At 38.9% G+C, this 27,882-nt stretch overlaps 1 protein-coding gene across 24 annotated transcripts in view; it reads right to left on the bottom strand.

The window, feature by feature from the left end:
* The window catches only part of LOC144933525 (neurexin-1-like), a 290,872-nt gene that overhangs the window by 254,023 nt on the left and 8,967 nt on the right, over positions 1-27,882 (bottom strand). For all 24 annotated transcript variants that reach the window (XM_078858396.1, XM_078858387.1, XM_078858386.1 and 21 more), the window contains exons 3-4: positions 22,222-22,239; positions 21,479-21,508 (exon numbers count right to left, since the gene is read on the bottom strand). In XM_078858396.1, coding sequence (XP_078714522.1) covers positions 21,479-21,508; positions 22,222-22,239 — 48 coding nt within the window. The remainder of the gene's footprint in view (positions 1-21,478; positions 21,509-22,221; positions 22,240-27,882) is intronic.

Raw genomic sequence — 27,882 nt, forward strand, 5'->3', positions numbered from 1 at the left:
TCATAGAATTCGGATATTCAGCACTACTGGCAAAACCCCGTATGGTTTTAAAATTACTCAAAAGGTAAGAATATAAAATCATCATGAGCCATTGCCTCTCCAATGCTGGATTGTCTCCCCTTACCATCGGCAACTCCCACAGTCCTATGCCTCCACAATCTATCTCCTGCACGTGAACTGGCCTCATCATTCTATCTGCCTAGTGGTCTTCCACTCGGCGTGTTTCCCTCCTTTGGCTGCCATGCCATCACCAGGCTTGTCCATCGGTCATAATTCTGCTCGCTATGTGTGTCCTGCCCAAGCCCATTGTTACTTCACAGTTCAACTGACGTTTCTAGTTTGCATTCGTTCCCTGGTCGGTGTTTTCCTCCTTCATCTGCTTCTTATTCACAATTCTCGCAAATCGCCTGATGAAGCTGGTGGTAATCGCAAGCAAAACATTGTACTCAAATGTAAATGTTGCGTGTTTACTCGCCATCACACTGATGTGCTGAGGTAATAGCTAATTAGCACGTTTTGTTCACGTCATAAACCTTACTAATTTGCAGTGTCGGGTGGTGGTGGGTTAACAACACAATTATATTTACCTGATCTAACCCCCCAAAAAACCTTAATTATGAAATGCCTCTATCTCCATGCTTCATTGTGCTCCTTTCAGTCTTTGGAGTATATATATACAATACTGTAAATATATTACTAATAATATACATGGAGTCCTTTGCGACAGAATGGATTGAAGCATATAGAGTGACATATCCAGAGGGATGGAACACATTCAACAAACAGACACATGCATTATATTACGATGGCACCACAGGGGAAACAATGGTACCCTACTTAGTTCAGCTGGGAAAATAATTGTGTGGAGTGTGCGGGTCCCTCACAACGGCTATGATATTTTTAGTGTATGCATCTGTCTCGAAGGTTTTGCCTCACATTTAAGTGTCAGTCAGGGGATTTAACACTTGGGCTTTACAATAACCCTTGGTGACCAATCCATCGCGTGCCTTTTGCTAATGTCATAGTACCCAACCTACTAAATATATGCGAGGGACAAATTTAAATGTACCTCATATATGGTTGGATGCTATGTATGGAACCCCACCTGGCATCGGAGGGAACGCATCAGTTGATTGAATAATAATGCAAACTTTGAACCCGTTTGGGCACGAGGATGATGTATCCACGCAAGCCGAATGTGCACCACAACTATGTACATTGTGATAGAAGACTAGAGAGCAACATTATATGTGCCTGAGAAAATTCTAAACGGGAACTACTCAACGTTCTCATCAATTTATGTATGGAGTTGGAGTCGAGGGACGTGGTCCCTCTCTTATGATAAACAATTGATATAGAAGATGTGGAAAATGCAGAGTTGGTCAGAAGGATAGAAGGAATAGTACTGCTCATCTCAACAAACAACCACAACATATGGAGGCTCAGGGGTCTATACTATAGAAATCAATCTGGGATTATACACACAATTCATATGAACCACTTTATTCTGGTGGCTCTTGTAATGCTTCGGTCCCAACCACCAATGCGATTTCTGGCTGCGAGGAACATTTGTTTTAAAGCGATAGCGTCTACAAACTTGGCAACTCTAAGATATGAGATCAGCAACATGTTTAACTGAAAGGGAAAGCAATTTATCTTGAAAACGGCAAAAAAACAACAAGGGCTGATAAAACTGCCCATCAGCTTGGAGAAAGAAAAAAAATCAAGAGAGGAAAAGGAACATCCAAGAGCCTTCACAGTCAGAAAATAATCATTTACCAGTTGCGAGCAGTTTCGCAAGATTAACCTTGGCTATAACTGCGGCAGATAAAGCTGGGCAAAGGGAACATTGAAGACAAATGTTTCAGGTTCGGTGCCTTTTCGGCATGCACGGTATGCCTATCTGGTCCTTCGTCGCCCATGACTAATGAGGACTAATGCATCTTGGCTGAAGCAGAGCTAGCCGACCTTTTGGCGAGCTGGCACATCTTGCCATTTTCCATCAACCTCCACAAGAAATCAATTGCAGTTGGCTACCAAACAACCACTGCCATACTCCCTGTGCTAAGCTCCCTCGAATAACAAAAAAGTAAACCTATTTAATACATTTATGCTTTAAATCGTACCCTTCAGCGACATGGGGGACATTTTGTAATTTTCTAAAAGAATACATATTTTGACGCGTAACTGAAATAGAAGAACGTACTTTTTCTTGAAGCAAAATGGAACTTACACCATTAACTACCAGGGACTATATGTATTTGTGTAAATAATAACATGTGGATGTGAATCTACACACAGCAGCATGCACCATCTGTACCGTACCTAAGCAAAGGATGAAACAAAAACACATGTAACTTGCTTCTTCTTTCGAGAGTAGCAGAAGCAGATGGGGTCAGAAAATCAGCAAGGTTTTTTTGTCCAGATGCACACGTTACAAAGGCTAGCCTATTTTTCCACAGGGCTCTGACAATCTGTCGATCCAAACAATAAATACGAATAAATAAATCACACCAAATTTCACCAAAGTCTGGACTTAAATGAACTGGGTTTTGTGAGGATAAAATTAAAAAAAATCCATCTCCACTAAAAGAAAATATTTTACAAAAATCAATGGAATAAAATTCACAGGTTTTGGTTCCCCCCCCCCGTCACCCAAAAACACCGATTTGGCAGCATCACCATTGTCCAACATACACATTAATTTGTCAATTATAATCTCGTTGGCTTCAGTGGAAACGATGACACTGTTAATATCAATAAACATCAGCTGTTTTAGTATTTCCCTTTCACGTGAAATAAAAGCACTGAATTTTTGCAACAAGAATCAATACAAGATAAGCAGAAACCTTCCTCTAACAAGGTCACACACACAAAAATCAACCTTTAAGAACGATAAAAAATTAATGGAATTTTCAGTTTTATTTTACAATTAATGGGCATGGAACAATGCATCAATTAATCGTCAATTAAAAGTGATCAATGGGCTCACGATATGCACGTGAAATCATGCGTGTCAGAATCGATTATATATGAATTACGAAAATTAATTAATGTAAATGATAAATTTATGTTCTGTTTACGCAAATGAGCTTATCAAATTTGTACCAGTCAGCCCAAAACAGAGAAACACTAAAAATAGTCGTGTAAAAACTTACACAATGCTTGATTCAAATCGTGACCCCAAAACGATGATAATTCATGAAACAATTACAGCGATATATGCCTCGTCATTAAGCACGTTAACGAAATTATTGTGCCTGGGACATTTCCTGCTCTCTAATTTATCTCTGATGATTTAATAAATTGGCACCTGTACATCTGCTCATTGCCAGTGTTTCATTCCCTCATAAATGATGAATCACTGTTACCCACCTTACATTAAGTGATCCATTCCTATATTAACATCTTGGGACCTCCTTTGCCAGTACCAAAATATAAGAATAGGTTTTTCCCTTTTTCCTGGCAACAAAACTGAAACCTTTTTTCGAAGAATCATGTCTGCATTAACCACACTAGTTGTGGTCAGAATGCAAACAAAAAACATACTCTGATAATATATGCATTGTCCTTGAAACTAATTGGTCCACACCAGAGACAGCTTTCTTTTGAGCCTCGTCTCAAACGGTGTAAGACCAGAGGACGCCTAAAGTAGCATTGTGTTTCTAATTTTGCTATGTTTGTTTTTTCTCATTAATTCTTACCTGATGATGGTTGCTTGTATTGCAATCGAAACGTCTCATTATTTGATTTGATTTTCTACGTGACTTTACCGAAAGAACCAAAGAGTAATTCCTGCAGTCACGAAAGCTTCGAATCTAGTTTAAATATTTAGAATTTTCTCTTTTGTTCTGTACTTGGTGAGTAATTATTCTCCACACTGAGCTATATGTGTTCCCCTTCTATCGATCATAAGTGACAGATATATCTATTATTTTTTTGTTATACATTTTTTACCTATAATAATATTCATTCCTTTCATGCCACTGCTGGATGAAGGCCTCACCACAGCATGGGGTTCTTTAACCGTTCTTCACCATGCTTGTCAGTGTGGTTTTATTAAAGGAATAGGGGGCGGGGTGGTTTAAGACATGTTCAGATATCGCTTGCTCCTGATGTTCGTCGTGGCTAGGAGTCAAACTTAGGTTGTCGGGTCTATAGTGTGGTGCGCCAACCACTGCACCACCACTCCACTCAGAGGTTGCATTTGGAGCACATGAAGGATCTGGGGGTGAGACCGAAACCAGGAGAGCAGATTGCGATTGACAGAAAGAGAAGAATAAAGCTGACAAGGAAACACGATCCTCGCGAATGGGAATAAGTGGAAACATGACCATTCATAGGTTTAATTTGTTGTCCATGTTAGATACTGTTATTCGGTATTGATCATTTGCATCATGATCTTTAAAAAGTAGTATGCTGTTTGGTTTACGTTTGTTTTATTTTGATATTTAATCTGTATTTTCTGGAAGATTATGCTATTTGTTTGTTGTATTTCCAGACAGATGTGGAATCTGATTCACCAATTCCTTGTCAATTGCTGCTCCAGCAAAATGTTTGATAAGTGGCGGGCATTTACGTAACACATTAAAGAAAATAAGCTCAATTATCCAATTTGTGTTATTTTTCAACAGAATATACAGTATTGCTGCGAACTATAAAGTATGCTGGAGTTATATCAATTTCATACATCGAATATTTGTTATTTAAAGATATATGCTTATAGCAATGATCAGACACTTTAATAACACATACAATAAATTTGATGGCCAATCTGGCTATGTAATTCACGCAACCACCACCATCACAATGCGTATTGAAATAACAGAACAACACAATCAATACTCATTTCGTATTATTGATAAGCCATTCACTTGTTGTAAAAGTGACCACAAAAGCTTTAAATTCATCAGTCTACCACTCAGCTAGGAAAGCACAATGGGTGCAATTCACATGAGACCTTTCAATTTGAAATTATAATGATCAGCCCACTTGGCCTGCCTTATGTGCTTACGCTGAAGACCTCTGTTTCTGCCCAATGTGCATGCGATTGGGATATGTTCCTGATTTTACACATTAATCCGAGCACGTCCAAAAATCCGGCCTAAAGTGCAACATATTCTTTGTTTCTTTCTGTAAAGTCACGTAGATTGACAAATAAAAAGAATAAAAATAAAGTGAATTAAAATAAAAAATGATAAAAATTAAGTTAAAATGATTAAAAAGCCACTGATGTAGACTTTAGCCTGGTTCTTAATCGGAGTGGCAGTCTATAATGTAGACTGTGGCCTGGTTATTAAGTTTGGTGAGAGTACTGGCAGTCTATAATGTAGACTGTAGCAATGGTTATTAAGCTGGGTGAGTGTACTGGCAGTCTATAATGTAGACTGTAGCCTGGTTCTCAACCTCGGTGAGCATACTGGCAGTCTATAATGTAGACTGTATCCTGGTTTTTAATCTGAGTGAGCGTACTGGCAGTCTATAATGTAGACTTATTCTGGTTCTTTCAGTAATGAAAATTAAATAGAAACAAAAACCACGCCGTTTCGATCGCAACACAAGCGGTTGTCATCAGGAAAAGCGGGGTTAGCCTCTAAAGGCAAATTGTATATAAAGGTTTAGAGATGGGCGTAGCCCAAGTCTGTCAGCGGCATCGGCGGGGCAGCTAATGTTAATGTAGGAGAAAAAACAACCAGAATAAGTCTACATTATAGACTGCCAGTACGCTCACCGAGGTTAAGAACCAGGCTACAGTCTACATTATAGACTGCCAGTACACTCACCCAGCTTAATAACCAGGCTACAGTCTACATTATAGACTGCCAGTACACTCACCCAGCGTAATAACCAGGCTACAGTCTACATTATAGACTACCAGTACACTCACTCCGATTAAGAACCAGGCTACAGTCTACAAAGTGATTTTTTTTTATAATTTTTTATTCACTTTTTTTTTCATATCTACGTGACTTTACCGAAAGAACCAAAGAATATGCATTCCTGCAGTCACGAAAGTTTTAAGTCAAAATTTAAAATACAACATTTTAGGCCATCCTAATTTTCACGTTTTGAGTGATCCAAAACCTGGAATTGACGTCACTTATATCATGCCACTTCTCCACTTTTTCTGACAAAAGTGGTGTCAACTGGCATTGGGTAATATGAGCAAAACATTACCAAATTAGTGCATTGTGCGAATGATTCGAAATTCCAAATACGATCCGAGATTGTCCTTGAGAAAACGATTGCTTTTACTTCTTCGAAAACTCATTCCTAGTACCAGTATATTTTTTGTCCGAAATGGCAGAACACAAATAAATGATCCACAAATATGGCATTTCCATGGCAATGCAACTGTTTTGAAGATTCAAACACCCAAAGGAAAATTGTAACGTGACAAACAGGGACAAATTGTCACGTTCAAAACATTTAATCAAGATACCGACAAAGAGTTCAGATACTGTACCTTGAACAATACCTCGATGTACTGTTAGCCTGCCCTAACTCCTATAATTTTCATCACGTTACATATAATTATTATTCAAAACCAGATGTCTTATTTTTACATCAAGCTTTTGTGACCCAGGTACTTTCTAGGCCGAGAGCTTAGTATGTATCCCTCAGGCATCAGTTCAGACATTTTGACTTCACATAAAAAAATGTCTTCATACAAATCACCCCATATGTATATGGGGTGATTTAGAAACAGAAGGTGGGGCTCAATTGTTTAAAGAATACTGAGACTCGTGATCATCATCATCTTCAGCCGTGGTCAACCCACCTGCTCACCATCTTGCAATCCAACAATGCACCTGCATAGGGCCTGATTTCATCCCTAACGCAGGTTAAAGACTTGACGAGAGGGGAAGGGATGTACCCAATGCAAACTAAATAACATCCTCATTATCAGCCATGGTCAACCCATTGCTGGATGAAGGCCTCCCTCAGTCACCATTATTTCCTGCAATGTGATAATCCACTTAGCACCTGCACACGACCTGATTTCATTGCTCCAATTTCTCGGTTGACGTCCTCTTGGGCATGTTCCCATTCCCCGACTGCCGCTCCATGATTACTGCTGCTGACCATCCGTCATCATCCCTCCTAGCCATGACGTGTCCAGCCAAAACCCACTTTCTTTTCTCAACGGTTTCAATGATGCGTACGTCCTCTCGTCAAAATATATGTCAACGAGGAATATATGAACCTATTTAACAATTACAATGATCTAGTAATGGGCACTTATCAATATTTACTCATTTAAATCTGTACTCAAGACCAGCCTTTCTACTCAGCTTTAATTCGTGTTTGGTATAGCTGAAATATATGTATACTAGCAGAAGTACCCGGCGTTGCCCGGGTGAAAAATATATTTCTTAATAACCTTACATATATACACATATTTCATTGGTATGTAATGTTTGAAAGTTTTCATAACATTTTAAATGTATTTTCCCCCCGGGCAACGCTGGGTATATCGAGTTTATACCATAAAGTCGTCGCTTGACATGGGTGGGGTGTCGAGGCCTAGTACCGTGCAGAGCCTCCGGCCTCGCCTAGATTGCCCACCCGGCTGAGGCTGGGTACTGGGGCCGTCCCCCCCCCCCCCCGCGTTACAATAATACTGTCTAATCGCTATAATTTTATTATCTACCGACCCTATAATAGTAATTGCACACATTGGGGTGGGGGGGGAGTGAAGAGGACGTGAAACTTTGATAAATTTACCTCAGAGTCGCGTGTTAATGCGTGCGCATATTTTTAACGGGAATAAAAAATGGCGTCCACCCCGCAGCGAAGGCGTCGCTACCCGTTGCCAGGAGCAACCGCCTTGGTAAACCAAACGGACCAATCGTGTCTCGCAAATCCCTCACATTTCGTCCAATGAAACTGCATATGGTCCGGCGACACACAGACACACACACAGACAGACAGACAGATTTGCGATTATATATATATAGACTAGCAGTAGTACCCGGCGTTGCCCGGGTGAAAAATATATTTCTTAATAACCTTACATATATACACACCCTCACCACTCACCACTCACCCTCACCATTCACCCTCACCACTCTCCCTCACCACTCTCCCTCACCAATCATCCTCAACAATCACACCCTCACCAATCACCACTCACCACTCACCCTCAACACTCACCCTCACCACTCACCCTCACCATTCACCCTCACCACTCTCCCTCACCACTCTCCCTCACCACTCATCCTCACCAATCACACCCTCACCAATCACCACTCACCACTCACCCTCAACACTCACCCTCACCACTCACCCTCACCACTCACCCTCACCACTCAACCTCCCCTCACCACTCACTAATCACCACTCACAATCGCCACTCAAAACCGCCCTCACCATTATATTTTTGCCCCAGTCAATGCCGGATATTTCCCATTCGTAGCAGTTTATATCAACTCTATAAGCAACTTATATTAAACAGGAAGCGCGATCCTAAAGTAATTAACAACCTTCGATTAGTCCTTTGTGCGATTCAAAGAATCGATTCCTAGCATGTTGGGGGTTTACATTTTGAATGATAGAGTTTAATTTTCATTGTTATTTTATTTTTTTTCAGGAGTTTTTAATTACATTTTTGCCCCAGTCAACGCCGAATATTTCCCGTTCGTAGCAGTTTATATCGACTTTAACCAACTTATAGAAAACGGGAATCGTCCGAATCCAAATGAATCTACAACCTTCGATTCCATTGCGCGATTCAGAGAATCGATTCTTGGCGCGTCGGGTTTAAAAGTAATTACACAGTTGTTTTTTCATTGGTATGTAATGTTTGAAAGTTTTCATAAGATTTCAAATGTATTTTCCCCCGGGCAACGCTGGGTATATCGAGTTTATACCACAAAGTCGTCGCTTGACACGGGTGGGGTGTCGAGGCCTAGTACCGTGCAGAGCCTCTGGCCTCGCCTAGATTGCCCACCCGGCTGAGGCAGGGTACCGGGGCCGTTACCCCCCCCCCCCCCCGCGCTACAATAATACTGTGTAATCGATATAATTTTATTATCTACCGACCCTATAATAGTAATTGCACACATTGTGGTGGGGGGGGGGGAGTGAAGAGGACGTGAAACTTTGATGAATTTACCTCAGAGTCGCGTGGTGGGTGTCGAGGCCTAGTACCGTGCAGAGCCTCCGGCCTCGCCTAAATAGCCCACCCGGCTGAGGCTGGGTACGGGTGCCGTTCCCCCCCCCCCCCGCGCTACAATAATACTGTATAATCGCTATAATTTTATTATCTACCGACCCTATAATAGTAATTGCACACATTGGGATGGGAGGGGAGTGAAGAGGACGTGAAACTTTGATGAATTTACCTCAGAGTCGCGTGTTAATGCATGCGCATATTTTTAACGGGAATTAAAAATGGCGTCCACCCCACAGCGAATGCGTCGCTACCCGTTGCCATGGGCAACCGCCGTACAATGAAACTGTGTATGGTCCGGCGACACACAGACACACACACAGACAGACAGATTTGCGATTTTATATATATAGATTTCTTCAGTGATTTGTGTTGTGTACAAGCGCTTTTATTGATAAACCTTGTTAATTGTTTTTTTAAAATAAATATTGATCGATCGATTGAGATTGCAGATATGAAGGCTGGATAACTGTAATAATATATGAACAATTAGAGCAGTTCAGTACACAGTTTAACAATTCACCTATTTGTAATTGTATGACATTCGACTGCTGATAAATTGTCGGTACGATTCTTGGTAACACGTGGGTTCTCTTTTTATGTTTTGTTGTTGCTGCTGCTGCCTATTTAACAAGAACATCGTGTCACTAAACGAGTTAATCCCAAATACAAGATTAAAGAAACTTGATTGCGACTGCAAAGGAACCGAACAATGTTCTCTGGTCGGGGAAAAAAAGAGTCATCTCCCACAGGACTTGATGACTGATGGATTTCTGCGCCAGACTGCATCCATCAATATCACTTATCAGCCTAAAGGACAGCCGAGTCCGGTAATCTACCGCACGGCAGCAGCCTCACATGCTGCCAGCGCACCTAGGAAAAGAACAATTGTGGACTGTTTCAATCTGTTATTACAATGGTGCAATAATACCACGACATTATTATTGTCAGAGGCTTTCCATGCTAGCTGCAATGCACTCACATTCGCCGAGCATGAAAATTATGCCGGCGGCAAGTACAATTAAAAAAAAAATCTCACCGCATTCGTCAACACAAAAATGTATACAGTATTCTCCAGTTCGCAATGTGTTCCCGGAAAGTAGGACGCGATCCTTAAACATTTGCTTTTAAATACAACGGGGCAGGGGATGGGGGGAGTGTGTCTTGTAAAACGGAGAAAACGTTCGCAGGCTGACGTTCCACGAAATGGTCCTTCTGCCGGACGGAGAGAAATAGAGAGAGGGCAGAGAGACTGGGGACTCTTTTGGTAGCTTCAAGACTGGTGTGGGACCACAGCAAAACTGGGGCATTAGGGTATTTGACAGTTGAATCCTTTTTGAACTGACGTATGAAAGTATTCCATTAGGAGGCGGTCAGTATTACGAAAATGCTTCAAGTATTTTTTATAGAAATAAAAATGTACATATAAACGTCTACATTCAAGGAAAAAACATCAGATGTTACTGCCAAACTGCACCATGTCTCGTGTCACATTACTGTAGAGCCCACAATTATGCCGAATTAATAATTTCCATACGTCAAGCCACTCGTGTTATATATGAACACGACTTCTAGTCGACAATTACGTGAGCCCTCAGAGTTTAATATGAAAAGAGGCAAAACATTGAGGATGCATTCGGATTTACTCTCACAGTTGTTGCACTTCCGAGAGGAGATGGAGCAATGAAACGAGATGGAATATTACATCGTAGGATTGCAAGGTGGCAGCAGCTTGTGGAGGATTTCATCTAGCAGTGGATTGACCATGGTTTATGATGATGATGATGATGATAGTTTACTGAATATGTTTTTTGAGAAGGCAAATCTATACTATGCATGCGGATGTGTATTGCAATGAGGTACTTCACACTAAAAACAGAATTATGTTTGGTATGGTATGCAATAGCCCATCTGTTTGTGTTTTGAGGTAAACATTATTATTGAGCTATGTTCGTATCGCAGTAGGCAATTTGAACATATGGCAGACTAGACAGTACTGTACTGTCAGTACGGAAGAGACGGTGAAAAAGGGACAAAGATGATATTCTTAGTTTTTTTCGGTAAAGTCACGTAGGTAAAACATTAAAATTAATAAAAGTAAAATAAAATAAAAATCACGACGTTTCGGAGGCAACACAAGCTTCCGTCTTCAGGTGGAACCGTCACAGCCACGACAGCTGTATCAAGTAAGATGAGTCAATGATCGATTTGAATAATAGCCCCTAAATAATATATATATGTATCTTTACAGGTGGATCAGGAATATAGCAAGTATGTTGACATTGGAAATCCCGTTTGGCGGTTGACTCAGCCCATCATCCCTCTGGGGTTGATATAATAAATACCACTTTGTGGAGAAGTCGATGGGATTTTAACCATGGGTATAGCTAGACCAACAATAGGAATGTGGAAGTTTCGCTAGTGGCTCAGGACTCTAAACTTGAGATGAACACTGCCTCAATGCCCGTCTGTGCAGGGAACCACTTTGCTGATATTCTTAGGTTTTTTCCAACCATTATATAAACGGAGTGGTAGCTCCTGCAATCTCTCATTTACTTGATACAGCTGTCGTGGCTGTGACGGTACCACTGAAGACGGAAGCTTGTGTTGCCTCCGAAACGTCGTGATTTTTATTTTTTATTTTTATTTTATTTTACTTTTTAATGTATTTACCTACGTGACTTTACCGAAAAAACCTAAGAATATGAATCTTTGCAGTCACGAAAGCTTAAAATCTAGACACTTTGCTGATGGTTGTAGGTAGGCAAGTGATAATCAAATGTAACTTATAAATCCACACCAGCCACAGCTGTGAATAGCCTACATGCAGTGTTCTATTTGGCTTGCTTTTTTAATGAGCAGCTCTGCCCATCATTGGTAACTCTATCCTAACACTGGCTGCCCTTCCGCTCATCAACACAGATATGTGCACGAGGTTAAGTTCATATATAAAAAAAAACACTGAATACGAAATTACCACCAAGTTTGCCTCGTTAACGTTTACCAGATGTAAGCTCTCACATCCCTACGACGTGCGACACAATTCCTGACGTGTCGACAGTTAATGTGAGGACTTGAAGACCGCTCCTCCATCCGTGGACCCGTCATGAGCTGAGCACAGTATAGGATCTCTTTTAGATCTATCGACTACTCTCTATGAGATCAATTGTATTCGTTGCTAAGACAATCTGAATGTAAATGTACATATATTTTAATTGCCTACTTCTACCTTACCGAATTTGTATCTTGCTTGTAATTAACAATGCCCTAGAAATTAAAATAGGTAACACGCTGACATTTGTAGGCAATCGCCGTTCTTCAGAGCAGTGAAGAGGCACAGTAATATTGATGGACACACTTGGATTGATCACCACATAATTTAGCAACCAACTTTGTTACAATTCCCCAGTTTCTTCATGGAATCATTGTATAATGTGTGATCTCAAAATATAAGTTAGTTGATGATTATGCCCGTCTCTCTTCTCTGAAGGAGAGCCATTGTCCACAATGTCAACTGAATGCTTATTCTTCTGTTGTAAGGCTGTGATAATGACAAATGTCACAAGTTATTTTTTGTTTGCCTATTTAAAACTGATTGGCTGAAACTAATAATGCATAGGATAGGTCAAGATGGATTTCCTGCAGACCACTCTGTGATCCAAATGTCAGGCTGTGGTATCCTGCCTTGTCATAATATGTCAGACTCAAGCTTGAATTTAAGTCAAATTGCTTCTTTGTTATAATGCAATACTGTTTCACTATAAAGTAATTTATTTAGATATTTATCGAGCTTGTGTTGAGGTCATGGACCATCACATTTGCTTCTGCGTGTAGTCAGTCCTGACGTATAGTTAATTTAACCGTTGATTAGTCATGACAGGGACAATTGCTTTGTTTGCATTCTTGAATAAAAATTCTGAGACCCAACTATTGGCACGTCTGTATGATAAAATAAAATATATTCAGAGCCACAAACTATGCACAATAACTGACTGGCATAATTGGGAATTTGGATGATATAAGAACAGCACATGACAGTGGTTCGATTGTACATTTTTACCAAATATTTTGTCGTTACACAAAAAAGGTCTTATTACCAAAAAAAAACCTGTTCTTTAAAAGTTCCGTGTTTTTTTTTGTTACACAAGACGAAACCCGTTTTGGGTCTATATGAAAGCGACAACAATCGGGTGGTAATTTGAACTGAGAATGCGAAACTCATATCACTGGGAATTATTTTGTATTCATTTGTAATGAGGGAGCTCGATGTCAGCAAATTGGGAGCATTTTGAAACATTAAATAGTAATACTCCACTCTTGTGCAGACTTTCCTACTCAAAATATTCCTTTCCTGATCCGGGTACATCGAATGAGCATATCTTAACACACAATTGTTGAATGAATAACAATGTATGATTTCCTAAACACGATTATAATTGCAAAGGAATGTATGACTTAGAAGAACATTTGAGGACTTTCTCAGTGATTATCTTCAATAATAATAATAATAATATAATTCCCAGCCAATTGTCCACCAATCGGTGGATGAAGACGTCTTCACACCGTGTCAGTAATAGGGGTTGACCATACCTCACCACGCTGGCGAGTGTTGGTTGGTGAATGGGAAAGACTGATTCAGTCTTCACTTGCCCTGGTGTTCACCAGGAATACAACGACATTCATAGCGTGGTGCCTCGCCGTTGTGCCACTGCTACTCAAATTGCATAAAAATAGTCCAATAATTGACACTGCTATGGTTATTTTCATATGCATATAAATTATCACGAGAAGCCAGTTTAAGGGGCTAAGGTATGGTTCATTATGCAATTTGCAGTAAAGCCAAAGATGTATATTTTTCAGCAGCTTAAATGTATGTTGTGCAGTAACATTCGTTATGCATGCAGAAACACTAATAGTTGTACACCATTGGGTAATAGATGATGTTTGTTCCTTTGAATGGACGTAGAAAGAATGCCGAATAATAAATCCGCAGAAATACATTAGCGCGTGAGCCTTGAAATGAAAAAAATATATCTAACACATACAAAATCCCACACACATTCAGACTTTCCGCACGGACTGACTATACACAGACCAGTCAAGAGCTCGTAAGCACAATTGCCATATGCCTCATGCATCCACCACTGCATTAAGACAATTTATAATAAAAAATATACAAAACTATATTGGTCTACAACGTTCTTTATTTTGTAATCTCCAGCTCTTAGGCACAACACTGGTATCATAGCAACCATTTCTCCGGTAATATTCTCATGGTTAAGCATTTTGTCGAAATAACTGTAACCTACCATGTTCAATTAATTATCAATGTACATATACCAACTCGTGCAATGCAGTGATTGCATGGAACAGCTTTTGGTTGGTAACACGCATTGTTTGGTGCCACCTAAGCACTATTGAGCCTTTTTTTGTTTTGTTTCCATGGCGCATTCCAATTTGCAATTGGCTCCATTGAATTATGCTGTAGCCTTGGAAATGGCTGTGGTGGGAAATGATTTCTCCACATCTCCAAAGGTATCGGCTAGAGCTGACAATGAGGAAAGACTGCCATATACACGTGTTGAAAACACCTTTAAAATTAGCACCCAGCCATTGTCAAATAAATAACTGCTGCTGTTATAAGGTCGCAGTCATTACACACACGCAGTGTTTGCCGCAAATGAACCAGAATACTTTGCTGACCTCATCAGGGAGAATAAACCATCGCGGGAATTCCGGTCATACTCGCAGCCGCTTTTGGCTATCCATCGAACCAAGACGGTTGCCACATTGCGCGCTTTCAGAGATGTGCTTCTACGGCTGTCTGGAACGCTCTTCCTTCCTATATCACGAAGCCACCGGAGCTACGCATTTTAAAATCTAGATTGAAAACTAATTTCTTTAGAACTGCTTTTTGTGTTTAGTGCGTTGTCCTTCCCCATGCACCTCTGATTATCACGGTTGACTATGTACGGTGCAAAAGAACATCAACATATATACACATATAACAAACATACATACAACGTAAATACAAGATATGTATGTACATGCTGCAACTGGCAACAGGTCACCTCCTCCTGCTTCCTATCTCCCCACCCCCAAGCGATTGAATAAATTAACATGATTCAGAGTCACAATTCAATAAAATAATGAAGTTTTGGTTTGGTGAAAATAGCGGCCTCTAGTGGTTGCAAGTAATGTGAACCTCTTCTTGGTTCTTTCGGTAAAGTCACGTAAAGGGAAGTAATAAAATAATAAAAATAAAACATAATAAAATAATTCTCACGACGTTTCGGCCACAACGCAAGCAGCCGTCCTCAGGTGAAACCAGGTCTGTCGAGGCGACAGCTGAGGACGGTTGCTTGCGTTGTGGCCGAAACGTCGTGAGAATTATTTTATTATGTTTTATTTTTATTATTTTATTACTTCCCTTCTCCGTGACTTTACCGAAAGAACCAAGAAGATGAATCCCTGCAGTTACGAAAGCTTTAAATCGAAATTTAATGTGAACCTATTACATACAATGTGTATATAATATAGTCAGGTCTCTGCAATTTTCATATCAGGGCTCTACGACACATTCGACCACGAACAGGTAAGTCTTGACAAAGCCAACACCGGTGGCGTGTATCATAGTATCGAAAAGGCGAGATTATTCCAACTCACTAGTCTATGAGATATCTGGCTAAAATAATTACCAAGCTGCAGCGAGTACAACATTGTATGGCACGTGACGTGATGATACTGCAAGATCCAACCATGTCTGTCCAGTGCTCGCTGAGCTGCATTGGCTTCTGGTTGCCGAACGAATTACATAAGGTCACACTCAATACACACAAAGCGCTTGCCACAAATGAACCACAACACCATGCTGAACTCGTCAAGGAGCATAAAGCATCACGCAAACTCCGGTCATCTTCACAGCTATCCATTGAACAAAGACAGTCACTGCATCACACGCTTTCAGATGCGCTTCTACGGCCATCTGTAATGCTCTTGCTTCCGATATTAGGAAGCCCACTGGAGCTATGCACTTTTACATCTAGATGGAGAACTAATTTGTTTAAAACTGCTTTTTGTGTTTAGTTTGTTGTCTTCCCCCGGCACCTCGAATTAGCACGGTTGGCTACGTACGGTGCGAAAGAAGTTCAACATACATTCATGAGGAGGAATGTAAAATAATTCTCACGGGTAACAATTTTAATCACATATCGCGGGTGTAAAAAAAATCTAGATTAATAAATAGATTGATGCATCTTTTCATGCCTAATATTAATTCGTAAATTGGAAGTAATTGTATCAACAGCTGTATTATTTATTTGCGTAATTCCACATTGTGCAGACAGAAGACAAAAACGGAGGTTGTCGAAATCATTGTCATCAGCCATGGTCATTCCAATTGTGGATGAAGGCATCGTCACGTTTATGCCTGCACATAAACTGATTGAATATGCTTTTGCATATTGAAAAGCATATTAATTTAACACACTGCGCGTGTTATTGCTTTAAAAATCAAGTGCGTAGGCCATTTACGCGAGCCAGTTCGGTAACCCACACTTCATTTGGCTCATATTCTGCATTCTACCGCTCTCATAAAACTGGCATGAATCTCCAGTGCCATCGGGCAGATCTAAAGTGAGTAAATGTGCAGTCATTTAAAGTTGATATTAAAACAGATGTCTCATCAGCTTAAAGTGCAACCACGTGCACAACAGCACACCATCATGTGCAATTTTATGAGCCAGTCACGCATATGGTACACATATCTATTGCACTTAAAGCGTACATCTAATGGCATGGGGTGGAGCGGTGGAGCAGTGATGCAGTGGTTATCACATTGCACGATTAACCTGGAAACTCGAGTGTGATTCCCGGACATGACTAGCATCAGTGGGGAACGATATCCATACCAGTATTGGGCGTATCTCTTCAATCCCAGACTGAGCCAACAACCGACCATGACCATAAAGGCATAGGAAGACCTTGATTCATCAGTGGATGACAAAGAGCTTACAAAGTTTGAAATTGGCATAACTTATCAATACTTTATAGTGATACATCACTACCTGCCAATATTATAATAAGACTGTATTATAATAACAATTGAAAATAAAAGTCTTGGTAAATAAGAAGGCTTCTAATATCCACTGGTAAGCAGATATTAATTTACTTTAAATATACTACTGGAAATTACTGTACAAGCAATGGCTACACACATATCGTGCGGTGGAAACACTTCACGACATGGCATAATGGAGCATTTCGATGCAGGCCTATTTTCTTAATTTGGTCATTTTTTGTATAATTTTGGGGGCAATCTACTTGTCAAAACATCATCAAATGAAAGAGATTAAGACAAATAAGAGCATGGTTACATGGTTAAGACAAAAATGTACCTTTTTTATCCAAGGAAACTGTCAAGGAACCAAAAAGGGTCCTAAAACATAATGTGTGATGTTCGTAATCACTCATTTAAAACAAATCAATTATCACCTTCATGGTTAACAATTTCAAATAGATGGTCTCATTAAAGGTGGTGGGGGAGAGGTTTGTGCACGTGTGAACTCGGTGCACTTTTGGAACAAAATTTCATAGCGGGTGAGCAGGAGGATGCTAATTTGGGACTCATGAGCAATTTAAGACACAGATCGTAAGTTGTTAATTTTAATCGAGGATTTGTCACTTTGATTAATGCATATGTCTAAGCCCAAAGCACCGGAGCTTATTTGCAGAAAGGTCATCTCTCATCACTTGTAACATAAGTACAATGTCTAACACATCCCAACTATAACACAGCATAGCAAAGCTTGCATAACAAGAAAAAAAAAGCAATTCAAAAGTTGTATATAGTTATGTGCATTATAACTAAAATGGTGTCAAATTATGAGATTTCATCCACGAAAATCCAAATCGCAAAGCGTGTTCCACAAGGTTTGGTGCTTGGTCCGATTTTGTTCTCTGTTTCTGTAAATAACCTTGGACGTAACTTTCATTATTCACAAATGAATCTCTTTTCAGACGACGCAGTCACGCTAGTCTCAGTCAAATCCTTACATTAAGCACATCAGAAATTCCAGATTTCAAAACCAATGCACTTCCCTGAATCTGGTTCTCAATATAAATAAAACTCAGCTTGTGCTTTTCTCCCCAAGGGGAAATCTGGTAGCTCTTGGAAACCACAACTTTCAACAAACAAACGACTACTCATATTTGAGTCTGTTGATAGATTCAAAGACTGTCATTTCAACACCATATTGACCACATCTCAAAGAAAAAAATTAGAGTTTCTGTATAGAAAAAAGCACTGCCTACTGGTTCAACTACATCCTCAGATTCTATGGAGGCTTCTACCCTGACACTCCTTGAATACTATGATGTAGCCTACATGTCAGCTGCACAAACTCAAACCATTGTCTCACTCTATACTTAAATTTGCAATGGATGCATGTCCATTGGGCTGTATTCATCTTTAAAACAATATTAGTGGCAATTCTGCACTGTATAGAGCCAACTCTAACACCATAGGCAAACCAGAGTAATCTATGACCAACATCAAATTGTTGGTTGACTGCCCCGAAAGTGAGGACTTGGCACCAAAGCTTTTGCTGTTGTAGCACCCACCTTCTGGACTATGCTCGTATCCTCTCGCAATTTAGTTAATTTCCAATCAAGAAATGCCCTTAAACGCATGCGTGATGTCAATTACATCCACATTTGCAATTATGACTTGCAACTATCATTTGACTAAAATGTCGGGTGGAATTTACGCTTCATTTGGTATCGTTTGTAACTATTTCTGAAATATTATTTTCAATATCATTATGTTGTTTTGTTCAAGTTTATGCACGATTGTTCAATGAATCTACCTATGTAACATCCTCTGTAATTTTATTCCATTGCCAACCCTAGCTTGGGCTGGACACCTGGGCAAGAAGGCACTTTATAGGTCATGGAAAATGTAAAAACGCCTTGTATGAGAGCCAATCATTATTTCAAGTAATAACCTGGCTTATTTGGAAGAAATACTTTTGTACCATCATGGCAGACCAGACAAAAACCACAGAGAAGTTGCCAGCTTAAAGAAGAACTACATCTCAACAGTATAGGAGATATCTCTTTGTACCTTGCAAGCAGAGGACATTTAGGACAGGCGATTTGTGAAACCATTCAAATTCTCTTATCGCAAATCTGTCCCGTGCAAGATGGCCTATTTGACCAGCCATCAGTGGCAGACTTGATGGACAGGAAATCCATAATGCATTTTGCACTTGTGCAGAACGGTGAGTATGTGAACAGCAAGCCTGCACACACTTGATTTCTCTGATTGTGCCTTGTGTTATATCCACAAAGAGTATGCATTAGATATATCTAAAAGCATTCCAGCATTCATTACAAAAATATCCATCGCTGGTTATAAGAAATGCATGACAAACTGACCTCCACTTTACCTTCACTGACAATCATGTACCAAAGATCAGAACAATGTTACATTGCAATTTATATAAGCATCAAAGCATATTATTGGATATTAAAATAAGAGCATATTTAAAGTGTCAGTCACTACATGACTTTGTTTAAAACTCAAATTAATTAGCAACGGAGGTACAATTTCTGTAAGGAAAAACTGTTAATTGGGTTATCAACATTATAATGATATTCTGTACTTACTATTAAATCTTGTTGCATATGTTTACGTTGAAAGTAATGCACATTAATCAAATAAACGAAACCAAAAGAGCCTAAGAGATATCGGGGGAGCTTATCTTGAGAATTATAAACAAAGCGTACCCTGCCTCAAGTGACAAGGTCACAGTGCTCAATTGTTCACCCATAAGAAAAGCCAGTGGGTGAAATGTGACAACTGACAAACTCGATATCCCTTGAAGGACACATATATATTAAGGATCACATCCTTTAACCAGGCACTTATCAGTTCCAGATGTATTCTCTCTGTTGTATCCCAACACTTACAATGATTAAGAAAAAATGAACTACATTATCCCATCCTTTATCCTTCCAGGTTCCTGCATTGCCCGGCAGTCATGATCAAGCACGGTTTGCAGATTGTAAGTGCACATTTATTTGCAGTACATTGTGGTGTTAGCAATATTATTCCTGTTGTATTGCAGCATTTGATCTTCTTTTATTTCAAGTATGCCATGATACGCCGGAATGATGTGTTAGTTATTCATTCTTGTGGTGTTACACAATGAATATACTTCAAATGTATGCTTATTTACTTATTTGCTGGGCAGTGGTGGCTCTGCACATGGCTTAGAATCCAGCACTTTTGGAGGCAGCAAGGGTTGGTGGATCACACAAATGTTGTGAAACTCGCTTTGTGTGGGCATTGCGGAGGTGCTATACCCTAGCTTGCCAGAAGGAGGCAGTACAGCAAGTGGACTCATCGCTATCTGTAGCCATCTGTTTGGGGATAGAGTTGATTTTCTGTCCGGGTACTACGGTTTGCTCCCACTTGTATAATAAACACTCATCATGAATGGGTTGAACATTTTTTACAATCAAAACCCAATGCAGGACCCTCCTGCATTTGGTTATGCAGTTGTTTTTGTAATTACATCACACATATATTTAGAAATTTAATTACACAGATTTCTTATATTTGATTTGAAAACTCATTGTAATCCTTGCGAGATTTTGAACACACACTCAAGCAGGCATTGTGCTTTATCCATTATTTGTAAAATAAAATGTTATGAGAGAACACATTGCACACGTTGCAGTCCATAAAAATCCCATGTTACTTATTGAACTAAATTAGTTAAAGTTCTGAAATAGCAAAAGCGATACTGTGTATTGCACATAGGAATGTACTAGGCCTTAGCACACTCTACATATTCACATGTTTTGTGACTTCAAAACAGCAATTTTAACCGTTGCAATTTGTTGCAGACTTACAAGGTGCAGTAAAACAAGTAGTACTTCATTTCATTTGTGCAATGCTATAACTCCAACATCGATACACACGGCTGACAAAAATGGGGCTAACAAATAAGCCGAGTGATTAGTCATTCCAACGTTTTTGTATCGATTGTCCGAAGCTTATCAATGGCCCTTCACGAATACGAACCTTGTTTTCTTCCAGTCATTTCTGCTGGAGATTGATTTGGATTAAAAAAAGGCAGTGATACTCTAACGTTATATTGCTGATTGAAAAACTCTAATGGTCTATAAAGGTAGAATGTCAATCCAAGTGCCATTGGTGACCTTATAAGCCCTTGCATGCATGATGCATGGCGAAGTGGGGAAAAAGCAACAAACGATAAAACAGTACACTCATACCTTGATCGGCCACCATCAGATGCATGATACCTTGGAGGAGAATGAGAGTACAATCAGCCATATAGAAGGGGAACAGAGAAGGGGGGTGAGAGAGGGAACACAAGAGAGAAGGAGAGAGATAGAGACAGAGACAACAAAGTCTGCCATCACAATAACATGTTCAGTATTGTGACCGACATACTAAACAATGTATGTCTAAGCACCACACAGTCCAAAGCATTAAACACTGAAGTGCTCAATGCTTTTCCAAAGATCAAGAAGAACAAATCAATAAACGGCTATTCTTGCTAATCATCACCTGACGACTCGCTTTTAATGGTTTTATAATTGATGCTGAATTTGTTTGGGAAGAAAAAATATTAAAATTCACTCCAAGTTGGGATTATGTCTCAAACATACATTTGGCGCCATTTGTTAAAATTGTGGATTTTAATATCTTCACAGTCATAGTGATGTGCAGTCCCATACTTTTTAATGTTGTAAGTCAATGTATAACTTGCACACGGTAGTTGTGAGAAAATAAATTCGGAACATATTGCTATTTCCTCGAATGAAATGTAAAATAGTAGTTTATTGAAAAAAGTAGTTTATTGAAAATGAGGAATGGATTAAAAAAAAACTTTTTTTGCAAATTACCATTTGTTTTGAATGAGGGGTTGCTTTCATATATCTGCAATAAAAAAACTATGCTTGTGTACTCACTAATCTCTACATTCTAAGCAACATCAGTCTAAAATACCTACCTTCCTCAAAGTTGACATCTGACAGCATAAAGCAAGAAAAGAAAAAAGTCTTTGTTAGGCATGCAGTTGACAATTGTCTTTGCATGACAAATGTCATGCAGAAGAGCGAGCCCACTGGCTCGCGGATGAGAAAGACAACCAGCATATAGAATAAAAACTTATTCTGTGATTCTAGGCACTGTGAATCACAAGCAGACAGCACATTATTGAGAAAAGCAACAGTACACGAACACTTATAAAAATGAGAGAATCCATTCCTGGGGAATACACCTTTGGAGCAGAGATATAAGCCACACACAGAAAGTCTGCAGACCACAGGACAGAGTCATAAGAATGCAGCTCCTGTAAAATTTTCCCATGTCGAGATGGCATGCGCAGCTCAACTGATAAAATTTTACTAACATTCTCAAGACTCCAAAAAACTTTTGTTAAACAAAAAGAATAAAAAAAGAAACGCACGCCCCACGCGCTATCAAATTCAAAGCCCACTTCTGTGACGTTTATTGGCAAGGGAAAGCGTGGTGAATGTTACCACAATTGGGTTTTTTTTTGACGAGCTTAAATTCGATAGATGTATATTGTGTATCTGTGGAGTTTGCGAAATCAGGTTCGCCAGCAGAAATTTTTGGTTGCCAACATTCATCTTCAACATCGTCATCACTCTTCCCAGAGCTCACTTGGTCTTCAAAGGGTTACATTTAAAATGTACCTGTTAGGTGAATAAGTTAACATCACAACATTTCATGTCATCAAAACCTCATGGCGATGTACTGTAGTGCAATGCCCTCAATATGCAATGAGAAGACAACTCGTACAGTCGTATTGTGTAGATCTGTTCACCATGTGATATTTCAAGAATTACGACAATGTTCAAATACGTTTCTAAGAAATAAACCTCAATTGTGAATCACGTGAAAACGATTCTTTAGAACATAGTTTGTCATTTATAATCAAGTTTTAATTGTTATCATTGATCATAGACGGCTATTATACATTACACGTTAAGGGACTGTGGCAGTGCATGGTGGACATTTCATAAATATCACAGGAAAATAACATTCAGACAATAAACAATATTCTATGGGATTGAAAGGAATTATGCAGGATCCTATACACATTAAATATTCATGTAGGATTCTGCATAGCATTTTTGAAATCTCAATGGATATCGGTTGAATTGTGTTTGGTTTACATCAGATGTATACACTGCATATGTTAAAATTGCCCCACTGTATATACTGGTGCGAACTGAACCTTATACACATCAAGGGCAGTTATAATGTATCCATATTAAAAGATGAAATTTAATCCTTATGGTCCATTTATTTCACCTAGTTTCATGTATTATATGTTAAGCCGAATGAATTACATTCACATTGAAATCGAAGGTAGATTGAACATGCCACATTAATGAAAGCGTTATTTAAACACCAAATAGATTAGTAGTGACCAAGTATTTGGAATAATGTAGAATCCAAACTCTGTTACTTGTCAGGCAGTAGAACCAAAGACAATTGCTCCAAAATCAGACTGCATTGCTCTTCATATTAATACACATACAAGACGTTATAAATGCATTTTTGTACGCAGAATAATTTCTACATTTCTAATTGTATATATAGCGTTTAGACCATATGCATTGCATATATGAGCTTTTGTATTTGACGGAGGTTACAGGATGAGTATATATTTTATTATGGATGTTGTTAGTTCCTCGTGTCTTTGTTTACTTTTACAAAATATATGACTGTGTTTTGTTTTGGGTTTTATTTTTCGGCTCAAGAAGATGCGATGGGTCTGCGCGTAATTCTTTTCCCATTTCGGAGCATGAAGAATTGCACTGGGAATCCATTTTGGGCACAGATGGATGCTCAGTTCCCCGAGCCATGTGCCAAAATCAATAGTTAATGACTCTTCCTTGCAGCTGCCCTTTGACAATACACGCGGACATTTACCATAAATCCGTAGCGAGCAGCATCGTTTTGTCAGTCACGATTCCCTACAACCAAGCTCATAGTGCCATGCCAGAAATGATGTATAGGGGTCTGCATCATTAGATGCTAATTATTGCCCTCAAGGCATTAACACCGTATGATAAACCCTTTCTCTGCATTTTGACAATTACTTAACAACTGAAATAACCTGTTTAAAGGTATTGCAGCCGTTTTATATAATGTAATTTGTGAATACAATTAATGACCAAACTGCACTATAAGAAGGTGTCATTAAAAATCGATTTTTCGGTTTTGACCACGTAACGATCTGACCAAATATGTGTTGGGGAAACCTCCACCAACCTGACAGCCCAGCCAAATAAATTACGTTGTTACGTGGTGCACAAACGTTTTAATACATCAATTGTGATTATTTCAGTTCGCCACCGAGTTGAAGACCAATACTTCAAAAGAAATTTAGTAATGGATGCAACTTGTCATTTGGAAATACATCAAATATCATCAGGGAAAAAATATCCAGGACCTCAAAATGAGAATCCAGGAAGTGAGATGACCTACCCAACGTGTTAAGCAGTTATGGGTTTCAAACCTTCCATTTCAAATGGTATAATCGACACAAGGAAATGTATTGTAACATTTCAACTGGCAATTGATCTTTGGACAGCTTTACCTCAGACTTGACCGTCTTAAATCCTTCGACAATTACAAAAGGTGTTTACAAAAAAAGGAAACATTTTAAAGAATCCATGCAAACTATGATTAGGTTTCACATTACACAGCTAATAATGTTTTAAGAGTTCGTGGTGCCAAAACTTTTTCTTTCTTTTTTTCTTCAAAACAGGAAAATTCTGAACATTGATATTCAATGTTGTTTGGGTTCCCAAATTTTACGAAACAAAACAATGTAAATCTATGATGCAGGTTTTTGCAGTAGCAGCTCTACGACGATGAGTGTTTTCGGGGTCATACTCTGTTTTTCGGCATGGTGTCGCGCCGAATGGCACGCAGGTACGACCCGAGAACACATCAGAGTACCATAATTGAAAGAGTTTCTCAGATTTAAAATATCAATTGTTTTTCACAAGTCATAAATGACTCGCACATATAAAATGGGCCATGCTTCTTTTTTTTTGGTGACTACTTCACAATGCAAGATCGCTTCTTGAAAGCAGTGCAATACTTGCTAGGGTGCTTCCATAAAGGGGCTTGTTTAATTGAATGTTATGTTACGTGTAATTATATACGGCTTTTAACGTTTCTTCATATGTGAGAATTAGACTTAAATATTGGCAATTTATACAAGTTTTGCTAACTAGTTTTTTGGATATTTTTTTTATTGTAGAATTATTATTATTATTATTTTACACTTTATTCCAAAACCAATCAACAATGATATCTGCAAAATAATTGCTTTGCTTAAATCACAATATCCCACAATATAGTTTTTTGGGCTCACATCGATTGTTAAACTTAAAAATTAACTACACTGGGGTTTTTCAAAATTCAATTATTGTAAAAGCTGCATAAAACTGATCCATACATGTTAAGCAATTGCCATGTCTGTCAAAAGTTACAAATAAAAACACGCTCTCAAATGTTGCTTTTAAAACGTGCCATCAAATTAATGATGAAATGACTAAAGAGTCAATGAAAGTGATTTAGTTAAATTACCCCCAAAATGTTTGTGATTAAATGATAGATATAAATAGACCTTTTCCAATAAATCTAATTATATGTGCACACCCTTACTGAGAAACAATTAAAACTGACATTGCACAAACCTTGCATTTGCTTCTATATGCTAAAACTAATTTTTGGAGTAATATTCCACAAGAAATACAATATAAACAGATTTGCCATGATATAAAAAAAAGTTTCACTCAGTGTTGGCACAAAGAACAAGTAAAACCCATAATACTTTGAAACTTGAACTACAAATGATTAATGCGGTTTTTATAATTTTACCATTAATCGTTTTCACTTTAGGAGTTATGTAACATTTAATTCAACAGAACGATTAAACCGGTTAATGTTTTCATAATAAAAGTTGACAAGAAAGTTGCGGCAACATGAGAACAGCTGGCGGTTAGATTGAAAGCCACTCGGAATCCAGGGTGGGCTGTTGAGGCAATAAATAAGATGTTACTGCTCGCCACCCCCTATAATTTGCATAACCAGCTGATGTTCCTGTCATTGGAACATGCGGTCCGAAACGTACAGTCTCATTAGCCACCGGCTCTGTCATGGGGACATGACAAATGTCTGCAGTAAATCTGCTCGGCGGTTGGCCCCGTTGCCATGACAACACACGTCTGCGGTGACTGTCACTCATTGGAGTACAAAATGTATTGGCAAATAAATAACAAAACATCGATGTACCTGTTACCTTCTCTTGCCCCCCCCCCCTAGATTTTCATCTTCTTTTCGTGTGTGACTGTCAGCGATTAGATAGCGTTTGCTCTTGTCCGCTTTGGTTGCCTTGTTTTAATAATAAAAAAAAGACTAGGCTCTCCTGAAGTCTGACAATTCAAATGGGAATGTTGTAGTGTATGTATAATGAGGCCCATTATGGGAATTTTTCTTGAAAAAATCATACGTGCAGCTATTATCACTTATTAGCATACTGCATATTACCTACTACAGATGCACACATAGTATTAGCATACACATTACTATAATAACACAGGTTATGGGTTTATTCCGAACTGCTCCCAGGGCACACTATTTTAACATATTTGTGTCAATGAACCAGGGAGTGTGATTATCCAATATGTGTTTAGGTGATTGCCATAGCATGTATAATGATATTCACAGAGAAATATCAAGTTTCCCAGAAATTCCAGCAGGTGGCACATAGATTTCTGATATTGGCATATATTTTTGTTATACCACCCAGGTGTGTATTTTTGAGAATGTTTATTATGGTAGTAAGTGCGTTTACAATTCAATATCCATCCAATGCCATGGCTGCTTGGTAAATTATGTGTCGCATGTTACCCCACCGAAAAACTGTACATACAATGGTTGTCAGGTTTATGTTCTTGGTAATATAAATCAGTCCAAGAAACGTGTTTAATAGAGCAACATCATTGACCCAAGCCGGCTGTTTTAAACGTGAACCAACAGAGATCAATTGATGTTGCATTTTGTGATATTATTTCCACACACCGTTGAGATAGCCATTGTAACCTGCAGAAATGCTCTTGTATTAAATATCCTTTAAATTATTATTGTTTTGAACTCCTCAACAAGACAACTCTTCTTTAAATTCGGCAGCAGAGCATTTTTTCCCTCGTTGTATTCTCTCTTCATGTGGACATCTTCCGACCACCACTTTCACCTTAATAAGAAGGTCATGACCCGTCGACCTTGGACAAGCCGCGCAAGTGCAGTATAGTGATCAGCAGTAAAGTGTGGTGTTGGCACGTGACGCGAATTTCCCACCAGTTTTTATTGTAACAATTCACTCGTAAAGTTCGGCTATGAAGCGGTACAATTGGATTACTTCTCCACTTTCTAGAAAGAGAGAAAGTCGCTTAACATTGCCATTACTACTATTATTTTGTAGCTATTATAGACAGCATTAAAAAAAAAAACATTTTTGAGGTCAATACTTGTATGTCATTTTTTGCCCTCGGTGTCAAGTTGTTGAAGAAAAAAATTGCCGATGCATGTATATTTATTAAAAGGGAATTCTGCTGCATGT

Source organism: Lampetra fluviatilis, chromosome 7 (assembly GCF_964198595.1).
Source record: "Lampetra fluviatilis chromosome 7, kcLamFluv1.1, whole genome shotgun sequence".
Classification (NCBI taxonomy): Eukaryota; Metazoa; Chordata; class Hyperoartia; order Petromyzontiformes; family Petromyzontidae; genus Lampetra; species Lampetra fluviatilis.